Source organism: Aulostomus chinensis, chromosome 16, assembly GCF_037954235.1.
Source record: "Aulostomus chinensis isolate RoL2024-O1b breed Wild chromosome 16, RoL_Achi_v1.0, whole genome shotgun sequence".
Classification (NCBI taxonomy): Eukaryota; Metazoa; Chordata; class Actinopteri; order Syngnathiformes; family Aulostomidae; genus Aulostomus; species Aulostomus chinensis.
The window spans coordinates 23417395-23441382 of record NC_141335.1 but is presented as its reverse complement, the minus strand read 5'-3'; the positions used below and the strand labels follow the sequence as shown (position 1 = coordinate 23441382).

Here is a 23988-nt window from a genome sequence, read left to right as displayed (position 1 = left end):
CTCAGCATGCATGCAGACTACAAGCGCGTGCACACGCACACACGCACACACACGCACTGCCAAATCACATTATCTCTGCTGCCCCTCTTATCCCTCTCCTCTTTCCTCTGTATCCTGCTCACGTAGTCAAATCCCAAGACTTTTCTCCCCTTTCTTGTCTTTCCCTCTTTTCTGATGTCCTTTCACATTCAAATCCCCTCCTTGGCTTTTTATATGACCACAAAGGAGGAGCTCCATGAACTGGCTCCTGCAAACATCCATGGCAACAGCCCCTCCACTTTGTCCACCCCGTCAGTCCTCATTAAGAACCCCAGTAGATCCCTTTAACTCTACCCTCTTATCTTCCCTTTTTGAGGTAAAGGTGTGGTCACTCAGAAAAAAACATGTCTGTATTTAAGGGAGCAACTTAAATAAAAACACACTGACAGCAGCTGAGTGTGTACTGTTTTTGCCAATGCCCGATCTGTCGATATCTACTAATGTTGATATTTTCTGTTCAAAAACAGGCTTATTTTACATAAGTTAACCATTTTTTAAAAAGGTAGTTAAAACTGTTCAAAGCTTTTCATTTCTGTTTTAGTTTATTTTTTATCATACTCAGTGATTTCCTCCGGTTGTCCTGCACCTTATTCCTCCACCAACACCTGAGGCACAAGCTGCTGCTGGTAGAATCTCTTCCCAGCCGCTTATCAGACAGGTGCGAGATTGAAAGGTGGAGTGACAAGGTATTTTCTGGTACATTAGCCAACGCAAATAACAGTCCACACACACACACACACACATATGCAGCCACCAACACACTCTACCCTTCAAGATTAACACCAGCCAACGGCAGGCTAATAAAAGTCATTGTGTAAAGGCTGTATATTTAGCCCAACCGCCCCCCAGTCACACCACCAGCCGTCGCACTGCGTTTGTTTGGAGTTCACTTCCATTGCCATCACCACTGACACTCACACACACACACACACACACACACACACACACACACACCGATCCACACACACACACACACACACACCGATCCACACACAGACACTCCATGTCATTAACCAGCCAGCTGACACCTTTATACTTTTACAGCCGTACTCCTGCTATGTAGATAGCTCAGCGTTACAAATAATCCTGCAGCTCCGTCTTCACACACATACACACACCTACCAGAGTCAGTTGGAAACTTAAATCTTAATTAGCCGTCCATGATCACCTCAACTGTTTATAAAACCCTGATAGGAGCTGCTGGGTTTGATTTATTGTGGATTAAGTGGAAGTGGAACACAACAAGGAAAAGAACTCAAGCTGAGCAATTTTTTTTTTCACATGGCAGCAGAAAGAAATGAAACAAAGTCATCTTGTGTCTGAGCAAGAAAGACTCATCCACAACACATCATGTTGTCTTTACTCATTTAACCACTCAACTATTTTGAAGTGTCTGCCTCCATGCTGTTGAGAATGTTTTTTGAGGAACAAAGTTTGGCAAGGAGAGTAAGGAAACACAGCCAAGCCATGAGCGGACTTTTGTCAGCTGCACTCTCACTCAGCCTGCCTTCCAACATGCCACATTTATTCCACATTATATGCAAAAACTGGGCCTGAACAGACCGCAGAGAGGAGTGGAGAATGTTAAGGACACACACACGCAATCTCACACACGCACACACACACCTTCTGTGTTTGGTACCATTGTTACTCAGCTCAGTTGGAGTATTTTAATCGCTATGCAAACGGAGAGCCTGGGCAAGGTAAACACTCCCATAGATACTGAAGTGGCTACAACAGCAACAATAGGTCTGTTGTGGAGGCTTTAACCCGCACTCGCCCTGCTTCTACTGTTACAGCAGCCACAGGTAAACAAACGAGCTGGGCCACCAGGGGTGCAGGCTCTGTAGAGACGACCCTAATATGCAATCTGATAAATCTACTGCAATAATTGCCCCCCCCACCCCCCCCACACACACACACACACAGCAGTGTGACTGAGGACTGAGGCTGCAGGGCACAGAGGGGTGGAGGGAATCCCAAACATCTGTGTGTGGGGGGGGGGGGGGGGGTGTTATTAGGACAGGGTGGGCGGGACCAGCCAACCTGTCTCACAAACACCTACACCCTACAGGTGACAGTCGAGCAGCAGCGGTGAACAGAAGGAGCAGACAGCAAGACATGCTGATTCAATCACACACACACACACAGCTGCACTTTAAAAATGTGTTTGCCATGTGCAGCAGGGAGATGTATTCTGGATCAGATAAGCAGGCCCAGGTTCACCATGATCCCTCATCATGTGACCCAAAGGTCTAGCCACTTAATCTGTAGTCACATGACTTCGCTGTTGCCCGGCTCTCCCAAATCTCTCCTTCTAAAGCAGAAGTCAAATATGCACAAATCCTCTTAGAACTTTCCTGGAGGACTGTGTAACTCTGCCTGTCTCTCCTTCTGGTCTCGCTGTGATGGCGGAGTGTCACACCGAGGCCACAGAAACATAACAACAGGACTGGGGAGCCGAGCTGGCCTCTCATCAGCACAAGTCAGAACAATAACTGACCTCAGGGGCAAGAGGGCAAGACAAGGTACATGATGTGTGTGTGTGTGTGTGTGTGTGTGTGTGTGCGTGTGTGTGTGTATGTGTGTGTGTGTGGAGACGCAAGACGGGGGGGAGGTGGCTGGAAAAGTGATGCTCTGTTGTCGGGCTAACATACAATTAGCATGCTGATTAAAGCAGCAGAACAAAAGGCTTTGGAATGCAACTTAGCATCCCATCCATCGCAACAACTCTAATTAGCTGCTTTCTTACCAGACTCTGTGACTGAGTGGAGACAAAAAAAATGTAAAGGCCTCAAAAAAGCCTTGTTTTGTCATAAATCACAGCAAAGCAAAGTTATCTGCGCTCCTATTTTCTCCAGCTGCCTCTCTCTCTCTCTCTCTCTATCTGCTTCTCCCCAAGGCGAGCAGGGGCACGAGAGAGGTGCCAGCATAAACAGGGTCCCACCCTCCTTCACAGCCCTCCCTTGTCCCACAAACCTGCCTTTAACACTCGAGTACAACCCAAACTACCACAGACATCAGCTACAGATGGAAAACAGAAAAGTGTGAATCACACACCCAACAATGTGGAAAACAAAGAGGCTTGACATTCCACCAAAATCCAACAAAAACTCATCCTTGTTAGACTCCAGGTGAGGTTTAAGGACATGAGAGGGGATTCCCAGTAAGAAGCTTCGACACAAACTCGAAAAAGTGAAAGAGCAAATGAGAAAATGTGTTCCTTTTTTTATTTTGTGGTTGTCTGAAACTGCAGAGATCAAAGTGTTCCCCGTGTTTCTGGAGCAAATGTAGAATAAACGTGTTGTAAGTGAGAAAATAAAGCAGAACCCAGAAAACAGTCAGGCTCAGGGAGGAGGGGTCCTGACACAAGTCCACCTGCTCTCGAGTCCAACAAATGGCGTGACACCTCGATCCACCTCCCAGGCTCCCGCTTCTGCTCCCACTGCTCACCTTCAGGTTCCAGAGTGGCCTCCTCCTCCTTGGTGGCGGTAAGGGGCGGCCGGGCCACGCTGACGGTCAGCAAAGACAGCAGGACGGCGGCCAGCAACCAGGCCCACGAGGCCATCCCGTTAGTGGGGGCCAGCGCTCCCCATACCCCCCTTCTCCACCTCCCCCTGGACACTGATCCCATCTGAGGGAGTCCACCCAACCATCAACTGCTGCCGGTTCGGCCTGTCACTCACTGGAATTCACCCGATCACCTGGGCTGAGAGGTCAAGCAGAGGAAGGTGGAGAGATGGTTAGAGACAGAAAGAAAGAACAAAAGACAGAAAACATGTCAGTGTAAGTTCATATTCCTGCACCCCCCCCCACTTCATTTTATAGTCAATCAGATTTAGCAGTGAAAGAAGAGGGAAAGCACAAGCGTTTCAAAATGCTGTCAAACAAGCTGTGCCACAGACATACCGAGGCTGTGAGGCACCCGCCGTCGATACATGTCGAGCTTGAACGCACCAAGATGTGTTTAGACAGAGAGATTCAATACGGCGCCATATCGGGCTCCTGCAAACCAGAGCTGAGAGGTTTGTTGAGGTGTAGCGTCACGCAATTCTGGCGGAGACGATGATTTGCTGCAAAAATTTCACCGTGACGCAGGTTTTCCAATCTCCTCTCAGCTGATGAGTCATAATAAGACTAGAAAATATTAACGATCGGCCTACAAGCACTGATTGAGTTTAGGTTGTTGTTTTTTTTTTCATTTTTCCTGTGCATGAACTGCGCCAAACCTGTTGCGCGACGCAGCATCAGCGTTAATTGTATCCTCGGAGGGCTCGTTGCTTTTCCGTGACTTCATTAAGAGAAACCAGTAAGGCTTTAATTGAAATGCTATAGTGCAATATTGGGACACACACACACACACACACACCAGTCTGTTTAGCCAGACATCTGCGGCTCAACCGAGCTGAAGTGTCTCTGGGGGTTTAGTGAAGTCACGCTTCCCTGCGCTCCTTCTGCTCCAGCTGGACGTATCGATCGGTTTTACCCGCAAAGACAAATGTAATTTGACTTTTACAAAGCAAAACCCGAGGCCGGATTTCCTTTCTTCTTCTTTAATTCGCTCCTCAGGGGGGCTACAGAGATCCGAGAGTCGAGGAGAATCCATGAATTTATTCCAAAAAAACCAGATTTGATCAAAGTGGTTCAGCAAGTCAGTCCAGAGATTCTGCGCGGTGGCAACTGCGTGAATTATTGAGGAACACTAAACCAATCAGCGCCGCAATAAAACGCCAGATTCTGCGTGGAAAACCAGAGGACGGAGGAACTTTGATTAGTTTGACTTCATTTGCAGACGCGCATAAAACAAATGAAACCATTCTTTAATGGCAAAAAAGCCTACACGTGAAAAGGCTAAAACCAAATAAATGTGCCAAATCAAAGAAGAACGTATACGTTGTTGTTGTTGTTGTTGTTGTTGTTTTTCTCCTCTTGATGAACCTTTGATCAGGTAACTGGGGGACACCACACTCGGACACATGAGGGGCTTCGCTCCGTCACGACCACCGCCTTCATTTCAAACAGCCTTTTGAATGAAATTTCTTGGCACTGATTGAATTTCTATTGAAATTCAAATCAGTTTGGCTTTTTCTAACAATGGGGGGGGGGGGGGGGCTCATTTGGAACCGCTCAGTGATTTAGGGCTCCGGCACCAAGCTGAGAGAAAAAAACAAAACAAAACAAAACAACTGCGGTCGCGGGATAATTGGCACCATAAATGCGATGCAGAAAATTAAGCAAAGTAATAAATGAGCAGGACACTTGTTAATGAGCCCTCGAGCGATGATGCAAGGTGCTGCTGAAGAGCTGCTCCACCACCGCGGCTCGACCCCCCCCCCCCCCACACACACACACACACACACACACACACACACCAACTTTTAGGATCTGTTGGAATCACATTTAAGAATGTTTCAGCTTCAAGGAGGTCTTTCAGAGCCCTAAAACTATTCTTTTTAAAACAGACTGTTTTTTTAATTTAATTAAATTTTTTTAATCATGCACGCCAACCCAGAAGGCGCACTGGAGTTCTACTCTCGACCCAGTTTGTCATGACAGCCCCAAATTTTGACAGATGAGATGGGGAGGGGGGGGGGATGCTTTCTCCCCGCTGAGATTGATCGTAAAGAGAGAGAGAGAAAAAAGACTTACCAGGGAGGACTAAAATCGTGGAGCTCTCTGTTTTGGCATGCAGGAATAAGAGAGGAAAGAACATGAACTGAATCCAGAGGGAGGAATGTCTCCAACTCCACAATGCACCAAAAAAAAAAAAAAAAAAGACAAGAAAAATCTGCGAGGCGCTGCCTTTTTCAGTTTACTATTCCACTCTCAGGCGGCATCAACTCAACCGGAGGAAATATTCCATGGAGTCCCGATGTCATGCAAACAAATCCAACTTCTGTCCTTCGAACTCAGCTTGAAAAGCGCAGCACCCCCGAAACTTTCCTCCCCGTCACCAAGTTTCTTCCAGGGCGCAACATACCCAGCGTTACCCGCGGCGCACTTGTCAACTGGATAGAAAGTTTTGCAGCCAGCAAGACGTGGAAGCGGATTCAAGAGCTACAACGGGAGAGTTGTCCGATGCAGAAAAACAGTCCTAAAATCCATCAGCGCGCGCTCCTCTGCTGCCTTTCGCGTCTCTTTCCTTCGCCGATCGTCCTCGCGCGATTTCTCAGACGCTTTGTCAGGTTTACTAGGTTTTTTCTCCTCCTTACGTCTCCACACACTGCCCTCCTCCTTCACTCCAGTGGGTGTCATCATCACCCCCACCCCCCACCCCCCAAGTGTAATTCGAGCCGCTTCCTGGCCGCAGTGCCTTTGGGCCTCGCCTTCCTCCGCCCATCGAGCTGTAGCGCTGCTTCTCGTCCTGCCCGCGTTCAGCTCGCTCCAACCCGGGACTCTAGCCAGGCCCCTGCTCGCTGCCCAGCTCCGGAGCTGTCAGACCGCGGTAACAGCGCCCCTCAGCGGCCGAGAACAGAGAGACTACCGGAGGAGGCTGGGAGACGCAGAGCCAGACGCGCGGTGATCCCGCTGCTCCTCACGCACACAGATGCTCAACAACGCAAATGAACACGCACCAGACACACATTTGGTCTTTCCTTTTCTGGAATCCAGTATTCATCCCCTTAAAGTCTGACGCTTGTCTGAATGACGCATCTGCAGGCCTGATATTTCTGTTTACAGGCACAATAAAACGAATACAAATGCAAAGAGAGAAAATCCGGTGTCGACAGAATAAAACAGTCCCGCTGACCTCTAAAAATGTGGAATATTATCAGTGAATATCAGAGAAAATTCACTCATCTGAGTGATTTAAATGTAAAAAAAAAGGAAAAAAAACAGTTTGTTTGCTCAAACCTGACATACTTGCTGAATATTTCCATTAAATGTGACTTTGTTTCTCTAACAATTCAATTCATAGTTGTCATACTTTTACTAAGGAAAACCTTTCCACTTCTGAGCACAACAGGAAATATCTGTTTAATATGAGACGTCCATTACAAGTCTTTATGATAACGTGATAACATGAAAGCAAAGGGGCAAACAATAAAGAATACGCTGCAAGAAAGAGGAAGGGTTTTTCTTTCTTTCTGTTGTTCTTGCTCCATTTTTTGCAGAGTTGAGCCTAACTGAAGTTCATAAGTTTCCAACAAATGAGCTGATGTGTCCACATCCACAGAGAGAGCCTGGAGGCTGGCCCCCTGCGGCTCGTCCCCCCACTGCTTCAAGCTGTCTCCTGCATTGGTTCGGGCGTTCAAGCGCTCTGAAAGAGACACAGGGGAGGGTGGAAAACTAATCCCCACAGACTTTTTATTTATGTCTCGCTTCCACTGCTGAAGCCTTCACTTCTTCTTTTTTTTTTTTTAAACAAGCGAGAGAAAATGCTTCCATTCATTTTGATGAGAGGCACTAACAAGGTTTTTTTTTTTTTATTTCCCGAGGCAAAGGTTTGTCCTATGAATGGAAGGTTCTACGTCTTCTCCTCTCCCATCTCTGCCTCCACCAGTAAAGCCATCAGATAACAGTGGGGCTGACAGGTTGGCCAGTAAGAAAGAGGGAGGGGGACATGAAGAGGGAGAGTTTGACTTATTTTTCAAGAACAGCACAAAATACCCCCCGCTGTTTCTCTCTTTCTGTCTCTTTTCAACCTCCTAATTTATTTTCCACCGATTGAGCATCTCAGCTACAAAGAAGCTCATCAAGCCGAGTCTCATGAGCCTTTGACTGAGAACTAGATGGACTCAAAGCCCCAGTAGCGTGGTATCCATCAATCTGTCGTGTCCCTCTTCATCCACAAACTTTTCTACATTCTTCTTTCTTTCTTAATCCCTCCTGTGCCAGCACCGCGGTGTCTAGGACGGAGCAAGCCAGTGAAATATGGTGACAAGGCGAACTTATCTTACAGGAGCGTATTGATTCTGCGGTGGCTGCAGTGACTTAAACATGAGTGAACGTCTCATTACTGCAAGGCTGTGAGCCACTCTCCGGTCATCAGCCCCCCCACAGCCATGCAAATCTAAGTGAGCTAATCAACAACTGGCCGTTACTTCCATTTGTCCACAGGCCAGCTGATTGGATCAAGTAAACTTCTCCTTTATTGTTGAGCAAGCCATAATAATTGAGCCGGTGCATTCATTCGACTAAAAAAAAAACCAAAAAAGGTGCTTCTGACAAGTCACAGTCAGCTCACGAGGAGTTAAACCTCACAGATTCTGAAGCAGCAGCACCAAAACCAAACCCCAGCAGCGCTAAAGTGGTCGTGCTTCCATTTACGGGTCAAGAGGACTTGAAGCAAACATTAGACGTTATTAACTGGAGACAATAACTGAGGCCGTACGACATGTCTATCCATAATTTCCTCCTGCTGACTGTCGAAGGTGGATTATTCTCGCTGCTTGTCTAGACTTTACAAATGACGGTAAACCAAACGGATCAAATCAGGGGAGTTCAGCGAGTTCCATCTCCGGGGTCGTGGAGCTCAGAAAAATCCTTTCACCATTGTGCAGCCACTTATTTCTGAATGTAGAATCAAACAAAAGTATTTTACGGGCAGCAGAACATCACGCAAGAGATGCCATAGATGTAATTACACAGCTTGGCCACTTGGCTTCCTGCATCCAGGTCTTTTTCTAGCAGTCAGGCGACAAAGACAAAGTCGGCAGCAGAACCAGCAGCTCATTCAAAGAGTTTCCATCTCCTTTTTTGCACATTTGTTCTTTTTCTAAAGAGTTAAATCCACCTGAGGTGAGCCTAAAAACTTTTTTTTTTTTTTGGCAAAGTTGTGGGCAATTTTTTGTCTATTCAAATTCTTCAATTTCCATCAAAGTTTCTTAAAGTAATACTTGGAAATATATTGATGGCAATGTGGTGATGCTTTGTTGGAATAAGTCAATCATCATACAGTGTCTTTTATTGCAGTGGCTCCCTCTTCCTTACAATGAAGAGGGCCAGAACTCCTCCTCCTGCCTCCCCGAGAGCGACAGAAATCTTAGAGATTTTCGCTGTTGAAACAGCCTCCTAGCCGATGTCCTCAACCTCCAGGCTGCTGCTGTTAATCGTGAATGGCAGCGATATGTTATTGTAACTTCACTATGCCAAATCTTGCCAAGACCCCTTCTACGTCTCCCAGTATATCACTGACACTATATAATTAAAACATCAAACGCGGCTGAGTCATATCCTGTGCAAAATATGAAACAAATGCTTTTAGTTGTGTGTGGCGGGGGGATGGGGGTGATTGGACAGAGAGGTAAGAAGTAGACACACGCCTCAGGGCCTAATTTGAACCATATAGCTCCTCTGCAGCCGTGTTGATGTAAGAAGAAGCATGAGAGCAGGGTTTAGAGAGAGATGTGTTAGAAAATGGTACAGTGAGAGAGAGCTCTCATCGTGCGCGCACTCAGCTCTCACGGCTGAACCCTCACCCTCCCTCCATCTCGCACAAGAGTCCCTCTGCTTTTAGCTCAGGAGGCATCGCCCCTGAAGTCAGCAGGTCCTTCTCCTCCGTGTCACTGTTGTGTCATAATAACCTCGTCCAGACAGCCGGGCCTCCACAGTCCTCTCCTCCCCCTCAGCAGGTAACAGAGAGCACGGACACAAAGAGTGGATGGAGGGGGAGTGGAGGGCCAATCATCTAGATTCCTCACATGTTTCCATCTCAGTACTCTGGAGTGTTTGAAATAGCTGGGATGCCTGCAGATTGAGCTTACAGCCGCGCTCGATGGGAAGGAGAGAGGAGGAGAGAGCGGTGGATGTTTCCAGTTCAAAACTGGGAGTTTGGTAGTTTTAACTCCCTCAAGCTGTAGCGGCTAACAACAAACAGGCCTACATGAAGCAGAAACATGGGTTGTACTGCACTGGTGCAGTGTAACTCCTGATCAAAGTGTCTGCTTCCCCTCCCACTTGACTGGCAGCATTACCCCGAATAATAAAAACAACGTTTTTGGAGGGAGAAACACAAAGGATTGCTAAGTGGAACTGACATCTTTATACCTCCGTAGAAAAAGAAAAATGAACAGAGCTTTTTCCTGGCATTCCAAGTGACAAGGATTGCTCTCTCCCGCTCTCTTTTCCGCATTCTCTGTTTTGTCCATTTATCTCTTTTTCACCTTTATTTTCCCATATTTTCTTCACGGTTCAATAAGATAACACACAGCCATTGTGCACATAGGTACAAAAACATATTATACAGCACATTTGGTTCAGAGAACAGGTCATTTCAGTCATTCTGAGGATGACTCATGCTTTGCAAGTCAGGACTTCAGCCTGTGCTGACGCCGTCGAAGTTTGTTTTTCTCTTGGAGCTGACAGCCCTTGAAGAGTTAACCGCTCGATATTCCTCTTCAGTAAAGCAACTCATCCTGAGTAGTAAGACTTAGGTCATAGCAAAGCCGGAGATTTGTTAATTTACAGTGACTCAGGGCTTGATGTTAAAACCAGTAGTAAAGCTTCAAAAAAAAAAAAGAAAAAAAAAAGAGTTAGTCCTTGAGTCATTCTATGAAATCTTCAATCATTTGTGAAGAAAAATTGGCTGAAGGTGAGGTAGTAATTGATAACAGATGCTGTATCACAATCATTTTAAATCAGATGAAAATAAGCTGGAGGTGAGGCTAGATACAGCTGGTGGGTCTGCAGGATGTCATCGGACAGTGTACACGAACATCTGCGTGCCCACGTGGACGCGCAGGGTCACATCAAGTTGTGACAATGCTGCATTCAACTGAGCTCTTCTTTTTATATGGGACGTGTCTTACAAGAGCTGATGAGAAACGTCACAGCAAAGGCTCTTCTGAGGAAGGCTGCAGGACGGCAGTCGAAACCCGTCAAGCTGAGTGCCAACATATCAGGACTGCAAGAAATAAAGACTGAGACTTTCTGAATCTTTTTGGACTAAAGCTGAGTTCTCTCTGGCTCATGTTTATGGTAGAGTCCATGTGAATGCTCCCTCCTGTGGTATTTGGAATTTGACATTTTCTGAAAGCCCAGATTTACGAGTAATGACATATAATGTGGATGAGCTGAAGAGAAGATTACAGCAGTAGAGCCGACACGCACACCTTCAGCTGAGGAAATAGAGCCGTGCAGGAAGGAGTCCTATGACTTGGAAGTAAGTTCGCGTTTTTGAAAGTCCGGCCTCCTCGTGTCAATGTCAGTGGGGTTTTGAACGGGTTTTGTATCAAAGCCGGAGGAGAGCTCCGTGGTTCACACTAGCTTAAGATATTGTAAAAGTTTGATCTGCATCATAAAGTAGGTCAGAAAATACCACACTCGTAAATCTTCAGAATGGGTAGCCAACAACTGGCCCAATGAGATTCCAGAGGTTTTCATCATGAGCTTTGCACTTCAGATCTTTTTCTTTGTCTCAGAGTTTATTCACAGCAATATTCCAAAAACCAAAGTAAAAATCCCACTGTTTCTAGATTGAGGAAACCTGTGGAGATGCTAACTTTTCCAGGTTAGCCCACAAAACATCATCCATGAAGCTTTTCATCTAAATCACACAAAACATGCTGGCACACAGATGCCATCATGCTAGCTGTTTCCTATCATTTCCGGTCTTGATGCTAAGCTACATCAACCATCTGTTAGCTGTCGTGTTTGTGTATCATCAAAATGAGAGTTGCGTCAATCTTAACATCGTAATACCTAAAGATAATGAAAATTCCTTCAAAATGCAAGCCACTAAATCTTCTTTGGAAAGAAGTGATGCCAGAAATATAGTACTTAACTATCATTAAGGTAGAGAACTGATTTTCATTTGTTTCACATAGCGAAAAGTCAGATTTAAATGCTCAAGTTTAGATCTGATGATGGTTCCAGACGTGTATTTGTCCTGGTGCTGATCATGGTGAAGAGAGTTAGACATTAGTGCTGACAGCAGTGATCCCTTCAGTTCCTCTACCTGCAGCAACAGGAAGTCAGGTTAAACATTACAGAACCAGACTGTTTCCCCAAACTAGCAGCCGCTCCGGATGACAACTCCCAGGATGTGCACTTTGTAGAAGCTATAATCTCTTCGCAGCAGCGTGTGCTTCTATGAAGAGAGCGGATGCTGTCTTTGAGGATGTTCTTTTCAGGTACTCAGGAGGACTTTCACTTTATTTTGCAAGGAGACGTTTCCAACTGTGAGTCTTTATGCCACCTGAAGATGAGCTCAGCTTGTCGTCTGATGGAAACGTTTGTTGCGTGGCGGGCAGTGATAAAGTGAGGACTGAAGAGGCCTGGAGAAACAAACCAAGAGTACTTGGGGTCTCCTTGGAGTGCCCACCTCAGAGAGAGTCATGCATTCCCAGCATACACATAGCTTTCATTGTGTTTATAGATCGGGGGGGGGGGGGGCAGGAATAAATCACAAGGTCAGTGAATGGGCTGTCTGACCTTTAACCCCCAGGCCAAGAAAAGACTCTGCTCTATGTCCTGATGTCATCAGCAAGTCATTACCGCCAAGGCTCTCAACACCTCTACCATCTCACCCTAACTCACTCTGCTCAGCCACTATTGGACAAGCCCCCTGGTCACAGCACCTAAATCACTCTGCAGGGCAGCAGTTATAGACTTGACCTTGGCCTGGTGCTGTTTTCCATTCCCCACTCCCACATTTAACTCTGTTTATTGTTTCTCCATGTCTGGACTTATTGGTCTGTCTAGTGGCAGGAGCACAAGAAATAGTAAGTTATGGGAGCAGTAAACAATATTGCTCCAGCATGTTTTGACAGAGCAACAGTACAGATGTGGCCTTGGGAGAGTTCCTTAATGTTCCGAAATGAAATTACTCACACAGAGCCGCGCTAATAAGAGTTACTGAAGATAACGTTTATCCAGGAGATGTGCGGACTTGTGTCAGCGCGCCATCGTAGCTGACTTTGTTCTTAGACTGAGGCATTGAGGTAAAGCATATGTTTTCTTAAGGGATGGTGAGGTGAGCTGAGGTTAACTATTTTGACCGTGAACACCAATCTGCAACCTAATTTGAGCTGAGCGGTCTCCTGAGGAGTCACCCTCTGCCCTTTGACCCCTCTCATGCCTCCTCTGCAATACATCCACAGAGACGGATCAAGGGAGAGTGTGAGGCAGAGGAACGTCTTATTGCATGCACGACAACACCGCAGCGCTCAAGATTTAATTTAATCCTTTTCTCTCTGTCTGAGAGCATATTAGGTGGTTTCCTGTAGCTTTAAACAGAGCAGCGACTGTGAGCGAGCTGGCTTGACTCAAGCTTCAGGTCCTAGCATGCCCACCTCTGCAGCTCCGGCTGACAGATTTACATTGTTGTCTACCATATCGTTCTGCGCCTGCAGAGTCCTGATCACCCCGTTGAGGGATGGCATCTCTTTAAAAGCCATCTCTCAGCATTTATTTCTATTTCTATATCTCTCTTGCCCACAGCAATGGCAGAATCTGTGAGCAGGGGCGCATAAAATGTTCCTACTAGGCATGTCAAATAGCCAAGTACTTACGAAAGCACCTGGATGCACGACTCGGCAGAGCTGAAAGAACCTCGGGACAAAAAAAGCGACTGACTCTGTAAAAGCGTATAAATACACCAATCTTGGAGACGAGCAGGGAAAAGTCTTTCCAAATCTTGCTTCATGTAAACAAAGATGTATGCCTGAGCATTCAGTGATTAATGTACACTTTAGTAATCCTCGTTAAAAAGCTGCGCAGTACAAATAAATTAATCAAGCTCAATGCAACACTTCCTTTCAAAGCACTTAGCAGTTGGGGTGCCCGGTTAGTGCATATTCCATCAATCACGATCAAATCGCCCTGGAAAAGTGGGACGAAGCCAACAGGCAGGAACGGTTCCAGCGGAGCAGGAGTGTGTTAGAGCTGTAAATGTGGGTGTGCTGTCAGAAGGTTGGTTGAAGACAGCAGTTTAGTTTACCTTAGTCTAGTCTAGTCTAGTCTCGTTTAGATATCTTAGTTTTACTTTTAAACTGACAAAGAGGTGTAGTAGCAGCATAATATTGTAACAGGTGGATTTATTGACCTACCCATAGATTATTTAAGTGCAGTAACTCACTTGGTGGGCTACAATTGAAAAAACACGTATGCATGGTGCGCATTCTCGCAGGTTGGGATTTGGTTTCTGGTTTTATACATCTCTCACACCAAGTGCAGACTTTTTAAACTTCCTCTGCTTTTAATTAATTTGTTTTTAACAGTTATTTACTTTTACTTGTCTGTACTTTCATTTGTGTTTAATTTCATTTCATCCTTTAAAATCTAAACTTTTTTAATCTTTCGCTTGCGAAGTGCTTTGAGCGACCTGTGTAGATGATAAGGCGCTGTATAAATAAACTCATACTTTCATTAATCACCAGTGGACAGATAAAGCAACTTCTGGAGGGGGATTTTTTTGATAGATTAAAAAGCAAAGCTTAAACAAAGCAATTCATATTGAAGGAAAATCTCCATGTGTCACACTTTTCACTTACAGCTATCTTTCAACAAAAGATATAACCGAGAAATTCACGAGTTATCTGTGGTAAAGTTTGTTTCAGTTTTAGAATACAAAGAAAGAAAATCTACTTCCTGGGATTTAACAAGATCGATGTTATGATATTAAATACAAGGTTCAGTATGACCTGTTTTTTGGAGGCTTATACAAATACTGCAGTTGCAAAGAATATTTCTCAATGTAAACAACATTGGACAGAGCAAGATGAATCATCCTGTCAGCTTGGAGGTACATAAACACTCCCTGGTCCGGAGGAATCGGGGTGTTTGCTGTAATTAAATGTATAACCTGTGCAGAGCAGCAGTGTGGGAAAAACCTCAGTTTGTAATTACTGTAAGGGTGAAAGTCAAGGAGACACACCTTGTAAAGCGATCCCTGAGAATCTAGATGTTCACACTGCGAGCGCCCCTCCCCTGTCCCACAGCAGACCCCCCTCACACACACACCCCCACTCCCACCCCCACCCCCGACACCCAACTCCAGCCCTGATTGGCCTCCTCTCCCTCGCCTGCGCTACCAGCACGAGCTGTCACTCCTTTGGTACGTCATCGTAATTCACAGTGACAACAAACAACTGCCCATGCAACACATCACCCATGATCCCTCACAGAAAAGTGGGGTGGGTGCAGAGTTGGGAGAAGAGAAGGGGCAGGAGGGGGTGTTTAGAGGAGGGCATGGGCTTAAAGGGGGGGGAGGACTATTACATAAACACATTCTCTGTCACATTTATTCAAAGTCTACTAAAACGTTCCCTCTCGCATTGTGACATCTTGCTGTATTTCTGCCGCAGAAAAAAACCCACAATTCATATTTTTCCTCGTTATTCTTAGTTACAAAAAGCCTGAGAATCAATAAGGTCCTGTCAGATGAGTCAATAGCTTGAGGAATAGTAGGTTGGTGACCTCTGACCCCAAGGCATTGAAAAAAAGACAGAGTTGAGGTGAGAGGGGGAAGTTTAGGTTTCACACCCTTTCTCAAATGCAGAGCTCTGTTCCAGGTTTTGAACAAATGTGAGGAGCATATTTCTTCCTCTTTGTGAACCAAAAGTACCAACCAAAAAAGAAGAATAGGAAAGAAATGGAACAAGGACGGGGGAGGAGCTAAGGTTGGGGGGCGTAAATCAGAGATGGTAAGAAAACACGGCACTTCTCCGCTTTGCCTTCTTACTGAAAAACCACATTGTTCTCTAGCAGAGAGCATCCACATCTGAGGGCCGGTCACTTGTTGATCAGACGTGGCTGTGGAGAGTTGAATCAATCAGGGTGTAAACATTAACCCAGCTGCAGAGAGCCGGGGGGGGGTGGGGGGGGGGGCAGGTACACGAGCAGGGAAACGCAGGGAATTACAAACGTGGCCACTTCTCTCTACGAGGAAAGAAACCAAACTCCCTGGAAGTGCAAACAGCAACTGGGGAAGGTCATTCACCTTCAGATTAGCTCAAAAGAAAGTTCCGACAGAACCTGAGGAACTGTGTAACCTGTTGTTGGTCATGCAGAGCTTATCTTTGAGGTTTCTGTGTATTAAAGTGTTTATTTTACTGCAACAGCACAAATTTGCATGCCAACAAATTCACCGTGTGTAAGATCCCTCGTCAGCAGAGGGGTCAGTTTGTCTTCCTCTAACTGGGATTACACATAAAGTCATGGATGAATTTTGTCCAAAAAAAAAAAAAAAATATTATGAGGAATGTGTAATAGCTGAAGAAGCCATTGACAAATATATGACGCTTTGATTAGGAGATTCTACGCATTTCTTTAGCATTGCTTGGATGGGGCCTCATTTTGGGCCACTTTCATGTGCCTTAATTAATGTAACGTGGGTAAATCTGAAGAGCAAATCTGACACGTTTTGATTTCTTTTAGAAATAATCCAGGATGAATAAAGTCTATGGTAGTTCAAAATGTAAAAATGAGAATTTGTTTAACATTGTACGATAAGGTATTTATCAGGGAATATTACATGTGTTCTATGAAAAAAAAAATCTTTTCAAAATTGTCCAGATATATATGATGTTTTTTTTTGTTCTTGTGATAAAATAGTGGGACATTGGCCTCCCAGTTAGAAGCATTACGTGCACCAATCCAGGTAACCAGTACGTCCTGCGCTCAGGAGAAGAGTCGCCACCTCAAGGTTAGTGGAGCAAAAGTAGAAAAGCACATTTGATTTGTGTGATTGTGGAGTCAGACGAAGTAGAATAGCGCAGAAAATAATACAAATACACAGTTGAGGAGGTTTAATTGGATGATACGTGTTTGTCCTCAGAGGTCAGTGGATCCTCATTCATCAGGGGACACACTGGTCTCAGATCAGTTCATGTCTTCAACCAGAAGACGGACAGCGAGTGAGAAGCCGCCATCTGGGTGTCAGGCTGTTTGGCTGGTGGGTGAACTGTCCGCCTGTGGTGTAAGGGTCTGTGAGGGGGTGTGGGGCCATGTGTCCCCTCCAAGGGGGGCAAAGGGGTCCTGGTGAGCCTTGTAGCCTGTGACCATGAAGTCTGTTCCCCTGACCCAGAGCACCACCCCTCACCCCAAACAAGACGCATGCATCCAAACACATGTATGCACAATGCCAGGTCAATGGCCACTTACTTGATCCATTAACACTCTGTTGGCTTTTATAAGAGCGTACAATGTTATGAAAAGCACATGTGCAAAGGTTGCAGATACAATAGAAAAGCTGGTGCCCAGATTCTCACTCCAGGCCTCTAAATTGTAGCTCCTGAGTCCTGTAAATCTCAAACTGAGCAGATTTTTAGATCATAAACTCTCATATTTAGAGCACAGAAACCCATAATTACAGGTTCTTTATACTGGATGGGATTGAGATTGGACCCAATCAGTCATGTGAGCACTGTGGCTCTTCTAAAAAAAGCTGCAAAACTTGACACAGACCTCCCATCTTTTAGACATGTGCAAGAATATTGCTACAAACTAAAACAGGATGATGCACACGCAGTTCACTACGACATTGCACTTTCTTTCACTGCGTAAGAAACCCATCTAAAACCAGGTGTTCCCCGTTGATACACCTGGTTTTCAGCAGGTTCTTTTGTCTGACTGTATGATTTAAAACAACAATCAGTATCTGACACAAGAGTCTGAGAGTATTTGAAATGAAAAAAAACAATATAAATGAACAAAACTGCTATGAATGACACACACACACAACACACACACACACACACACACACACACACACACACACACACACACACACACACAAAGGTGTAATGGGGTTTTGAGAGTCTACAAGCGGGTGTGGGCCCATCTGCCCCTGGTATCCGGGCTCTGTGTTTGGGGGGCCATGGGCAGCCCACAGTCTGAATAGGCTGGCGGCGGAGCTAAGAGAGCTGTGTGCACATGGCTCCATGGTTAATCTGCTAATGTATTCCAGAGGTCAGGAGGGTTTCGCACCAAATCAATGGAGGGATTTACACAGCTTTCCCCTGGAATGTGCTCCATCCGCACTCTGCTTCGGGGAAAACATCCACCTCTGCTTTGCCAGGCCATCCAATTTTCCGCGGCATTTAACCACAAAAAAGGAAGAGCTTTTTTAAAAAAAAAAAAAAAAAAGGAGAGGTGCAGTGAGGCACTTTCTTACCCATCCTTTCTCTTTTACATGTCGAGCAAAGTGGCGGCTGCACTTTTACTTTGCTGCTGTAATGTTTTGACCCCACACACACACACACACACACACACACACACACAAAGAAAAGACAGGCTCCTTCATTTCTACATCCACCAACAATCCTTTTCGGTGTTCTAGAGTTCACCAACACAGACGTGTCTGAGCAGTGATGTAAGATGGGCTGTGCCTTCATATAAGGGGCAAAAGGTGAAAAGACAGCAGGGAGGGAAGAAATAAAGAAGGCAAGGCACCAGCAGTTTGGGTGAAATGCAGCGGGACAGTTTTTGAGGTGTATCCTATGTAATCCAAATGGATCAAAAAGAGTTTTTCAGTGTATGAAAGGTAAGAGAAGAAATGAGACTTTCATATCAGCTTGAAAGCCCAGACCAGCTGAGAAAATCAGGGGATCTGCTCTCATAACAACTGAAATGGGGCAGAAAATGCAGCAAAGTGCGGCAGGATGCAAAAGGTGACTGAGGTTTCAGCCCAAAGAGCCCGTGGAGATATTTTTTATTGCAATATAATCCTGAACTTGCACCAGTAGGAACTTGCTAGAGAGAGTAAAAAGAAAGTATTTCTATACGTTTTCATCATTTTAATCTAAAGAGGCCCGGCATTCCTTCATCAGCAAGCCTTTTAACATGCAGAGAAGTGAGAGCAGACCCGGGCTCCAGGTGAGTGGCTGCTTTGACCTGGAGTCAAGGCCTGTTAGAGGCAACGCAAACAGCTGGAGGTGTGATAACTTCAGCCAGTGGTGTTTTATGTTTCCTGCCGCATCAGTTTTAACACGATGAAGACGCAGCAACGAAAAGAAGTAGTGTTGACAAATCAGCAGCGGAGTGTAGCATCTTGGGCTAGTTGGCAGTCTGGTGGCTGTAGCAACAGCAGCATGGAGGGCAGCGATGAGGCGTTGTTGTCTTTTTGGCTCCAGTCTGTTTTTCAAGCTCAGCACAAAGTGAATGACGTGAGAGCATCGCAGCTAAAACGCAGATGGGTTGAATCTGTGGCTGAGATGACAAAACTGAAGCTTTCATTCCTCCATGGATATTGTTGATGGTGGAGCCCAGATTTGAAGCGCCAGGAGCCGGCTGCGAATTATCACATTCCCTCAGGTTTTTTGTGTTCTCATGGTTGCGTCACGTCTGCTGCTGGTTCCCATTGCAGAAGGAGTAAACCACTGGTGGGCCAGTGGGAAAAGGGACTCAAGTTAGCTCACATTCTCTAACTAAAACTGCATAGCAAAAAGATCATTGAAATCACCACCCTGGTCTGGAGCTCTGCCCGTTTTCACGACAGGCACAAATATATTGCAAGTTTCTTACACCTTAGACACAGACTTTTATAAAAAAAAAAAAAAAAAAATGTAAAAAGTCTCTCTTTCTAGATTTAGATTCAGATCAGAAGAAGCAGCTGAATCCAAAATCATCGTCGCTGTGTTGATCGTTGCCACCCTCCATTTGCCAGGTGACCCAATGTGCGACATCATATGCAAAGACGCAATGAAACCTAAAGTACGCATGACATTTAAGACTCCCTTTATCTTTTTATCTGCCTTCGATTGTAATTAAAATGTGCTTTAAGCCTCAAGTGTCTTTATATTTTAACCAGCTGGCATTTGAAGCAGAAAATGTATGAAACAAATAAAGCTCTTACAGAGAGTCAGCCAAATGTCTTAATTGTTTTACCTGTTCTAAATGATGAGTTTTGAAAAGGAGTTTTTGTTTGAAAAACATTCAGTTTCTGTGACCCTGAACCAGCTGGAGCGATCGGGGGGGGGGGGGGGGGGCATCCCGAAAGAATAAGGTGAGAACAAATAGCGGGGAGGTTCCAACTAAAGCCCAGCGCTCACTTTCTGATAAGAGATCAAGGGAGATGTTTCCATCCACTTATCTGTAGTGTGTCTGCATGCTTTATGTGAATGTGTGTCAGTCAGGTCCACGTCGGAATGTGCAGGGGTTAAACGGCACTCCCTCTTCTCCCTCTCTGGCTGCTGGACCAGGACCTGCTTGGGTCATAAATAAGACAGAGGAGGACGCCTGAACCCCAGACACCCAGACACAGCACAGAGTATCGGGGCCCTGGCCTTAAATCCAGACTACCCAGCTTGGACCAAACTAGCCCAGACACACACACACACACACACACACGCACGCACACACGCACACACACACACACACACACACAGAACCAGCAGGCAGCTCACTTTCACTACCCTTAACACCAGTTATAGAGGTTACAGGTCAGCTTCATATAAACGTGTTCAGCCTTACACACTTCCAGGGGGAGGTGGATGTTTGGCTCCGCGGGGACTTTCTCTATTATTCTTTTACATATTTGTCTGCTGTTCTAATATTAACAGCAGATTAGCACAGATCCACAGAGGCATGAAGCACAAAGGCGGACTAAGGTTTTTGACTGCGTTGATCCGACTCACATGGGCCCCACACACGACACACAAATCATCTCTTCTCATCAGTTATCTGGTGCATTCTTTCTATAAAAAAAAAATTAAATAAAAAAAAAACTCCTGAAAATGCTTCTCCCCTTCTCTTGTCAAAGTAGCCCCTCCTCCTACCACTCCTCCTCCTCACTAACTTTCGTCATCCTTCTCTATCATCCAGCTGATCTTTCTGCGACTGCTCGCTTCACTGCTGCAATGCTACATGATCTGTTTACCAATGCTATGCTTCGCTGCTGGGCAGGGGGAGAGAAACAACACAAGCTTTTTGGGAGAATCAGACAGACTGTTGACCATACCTCTGAATGGCTGCTGCACAGATGGGACTTGATGGAACCTTTACAAGAGCAACACCCAGTGCTTTACTTCTAGTCAGATCAGAGTATCTATACCATGAAGACACTGATTCAGAGACACACAGACGGATACACTGCTCCACTCTCTGTGTGCATCACCAAGCTTGAGACATCCACAGGGAAGATGGCTGCTAGATTGCTTAGCGACAATGAATGCTAACAGTAGGGCAGCAGAGGAAGAAAATACACTTTTCTCCGAAACAGACGTTTCCTGGATTAACAGAACTGTTGAACATTTGCTATGAAAAAACAGCTACAAGCTGTTGCTATTGCATCAGATGTATAGCTTGAACTACTTCATCTGCCTCAGCTTCCTGCCATATTTAGGTTCAAATAAATCAGGATCAGGATCCTGGCTTGTCCAAAAGTAATCCTCCTCATCCTCCTTTACAGAGTCGACCATAATTAGCAGCAGCACACAGTCTTTCACTCGTCAACAAATGTTTAGCTTTGTTGACAGAAGTTAGGAGGAGGCTTTTGAGGCGCTGCGTCAAACCACCGTGCCTGGTCTGGAAAGTAGTTCCAGCTATGTATCTCATTCTGAAAATAATAACAACTCGGTGTGTGTATATATGTATGTGTGTATATATATATATATATATATATATATATATATATATATATATATATATATATATATATATATACATACACACAAACGATGGAATGAACATCCCAAAAGGATGAAGCGTTCCTTCAACAAGAAGAAACAACACCTGACTGGATTGACTCAGCTTTTACCAGTGGAAACTGGTAACTGACAGAACCATTAGTGGGAGACACACAGTTGCAGTATATTCTCTTTCAAACCTTCATGACACAGTGAAAGCTGCAGAAACCCATATCATGTTTTGATAACTTTTCCACAAATAACCGACTGCCGAGTTATAACCTTCCAAGAAGCGCTGGTGTAAAGTTTATGGAACGGTGATAAAAATCCCTCAACTGAGAGAAAAGATGAAATTCCATTCCTTGAACTGAACCCAGTACAATGATTCAGATCAATCATCCGTCAGACAGAGAGTGAAGCCTTCCGAAAATGTTGAACTATTGTTTCAAAGCATCTTCTACATTTTGAGAGGTTCAAATGAGGGAGGGTTGTGCTCTCTCCAATTCTGAGTTCATCTTAATTTCCCCCTCCTTCATCCTTCCTCTCCCCTCTCCGCATGAACCCCCCCCCCCCCACCCTCTCGTCCCCGGCCCCGTCTTCTTCATTGAAATGATCTCTCCATTCATCTGCCAGCGCGTTTCCTGCTAACAGGGTGATAGGGGGTCAGCGATTTGATAAACCCATAAAAGGCCCCCATGTTCGCCCATAAAGACCCCGGATGGCCTCTGTCACCCATTCCCACAGCCCTCCTGTCTGTCAGCCGCCTTCTGACTGACAAGGCCTGTCACCCCACAACCCCTCACCCAATAAAAATCACATACATTAAAAGGCCGTCGGTCTGGGCTGACTAAAGCTGCAGCCTCACTCTCTGGTCAGCCCAGCAGTGGAGGGCAGGGGGTGGAGGGAGTGGGCACAGTGCCCAGTGACTCCACCCCCTCCCCTCTCCAGAACAGAGTCTTTTTTCTGTCTCGGACAGAAAGAATGCACCATGCTAAATCTGTCCAAAAAGGGGCTGGAGGGGGGGTGTGGATGGAAGGACACCGATGCCACCCCCCCACCCACCCCCGGTGACACAGATGCTTCTAACCTGCAGCCATTTTTCCACACTTTTCCTCCTGGGAAATATTCATATTTGTACTCTTGGTGAGGGTAATTTCCTCCTGCTGGTTGACACTAGCTGCTGTAACCTCCCAGCGACCCAGGTGATGACCGGCTCGTAGTACATAACACCTGGTGTACCACAAGCTGTCGTTTTTGTTTTTTTTTTAAACACAAAGGCTTTTGTGTGAATTAAATGAACAAGATATAAAGTGTGAATAAAGTTTGTCTGAGAGCGGCCAGCAGGTTGATTTTCTTACCTTTGGACAGAGCCGTGACTTCTGTCTTGACGCCAGACTAAACTAACTGGCAGCCGACAGCAGCCTCATCTTTACCTTAACTTATACTTCTCTCAAAAAGTCCATTTTGCCTTTCAGGCCTCCACAAATAGTTGTCCTGAGCTCACAAAGACAACTTTCCTTACTTCGTTACTTCTCGGTGACTCCAGAATGCAGAAAGAGCCAGCAATGTATAATTAGCTTGTTGCTAATGACGACTGATGACTGGCAACAGCAAAGCTGTTCAAGATGTCAGTTCACATATTCTATAGTTTTGCATTTTGGAGTCCGTAAAGTATTTTTTCTTTTGGTCAGTTTTGCTGTTGTCAGCCATCAGTCACCCTTAGCGTCAAGCTAATCATGCGTGGCTGCGTCTTTCTGCATTCTGGAGTTACAGAAGAGTGAAGCAGAAGGGAAAAACTGTGTTTGGGAGGAGAGCAGACACCAATTTTTGAGTACTCAAAAAGTGAAATACATTTATTGTGTGAAATATTGCTTTAAAAAAAACAACAACCAAAAAACGTCTTTCACATCAGTAGCCACAATGTCAAACCTCCTTTTTTAAGCCACCATCTTTCAACATTCCTGGACATCGCCTGTCAATCCGTCTCTTCACAGCATCACCAAGTCATTTTTTAAGTATGAAGTGAATCATTGATCTGAGTCCTATAACTCAGCTGAGGTGGCATTTTCATCCAACGCCCAAAACATGATGCATTAAAGCTCTGTTTTATGCAAATGAGCTGCATAGTTTATAACTCAATGGTACTCAAAGTGCATGCAACCACACTTAAAACAACTTGAACCTTGGCAAAGATGTGGCTGCGTGAACAATAAGTTATTTGGTGTATTCTGACATGATGATATGCTGCCATTTTCCAGGTAATAATCCCGAAAAGACTTGAGTGGGGTCTCTGCCAGTGAAGAACCCACTGCGAGTTTGCTATTATACTCGATATACACGTCAGTCCATATCTAACATTACAAACCTGTCCATCGCTAAATAGAACAAGAAGTTTCTGACAGTTCCAAGATGTTTTTTGCACTTTCACTGTGAAATTCCG

The 23988-nt window shown here is 45.3% G+C and overlaps 1 protein-coding gene across 6 annotated transcripts in view; it reads right to left on the bottom strand.

The window, feature by feature from the left end:
* fgfr2 (fibroblast growth factor receptor 2) overlaps nucleotides 1-6275 on the bottom strand; it is a 36935-nt gene extending 30660 nt beyond the window's left edge. For 2 of the 6 annotated variants that reach the window (XM_086181337.1, XM_086181336.1), the window contains exons 1-2: nucleotides 5689-6275; nucleotides 3493-3748 (exon numbers count right to left, since the gene is read on the bottom strand). In XM_086181337.1, coding sequence (XP_086037463.1) covers nucleotides 3493-3673 — 181 coding nt within the window. In that variant the 5' untranslated portion in view covers nucleotides 3674-3748; nucleotides 5689-6275. The remainder of the gene's footprint in view (nucleotides 1-3492; nucleotides 3749-5688) is intronic. The other 4 variants (XM_086181334.1, XM_086181333.1, XM_086181338.1 and 1 more) reach the window with 2 other exon arrangements.
* Nucleotides 6276-23988: the final 17713 nt, after the last annotated feature.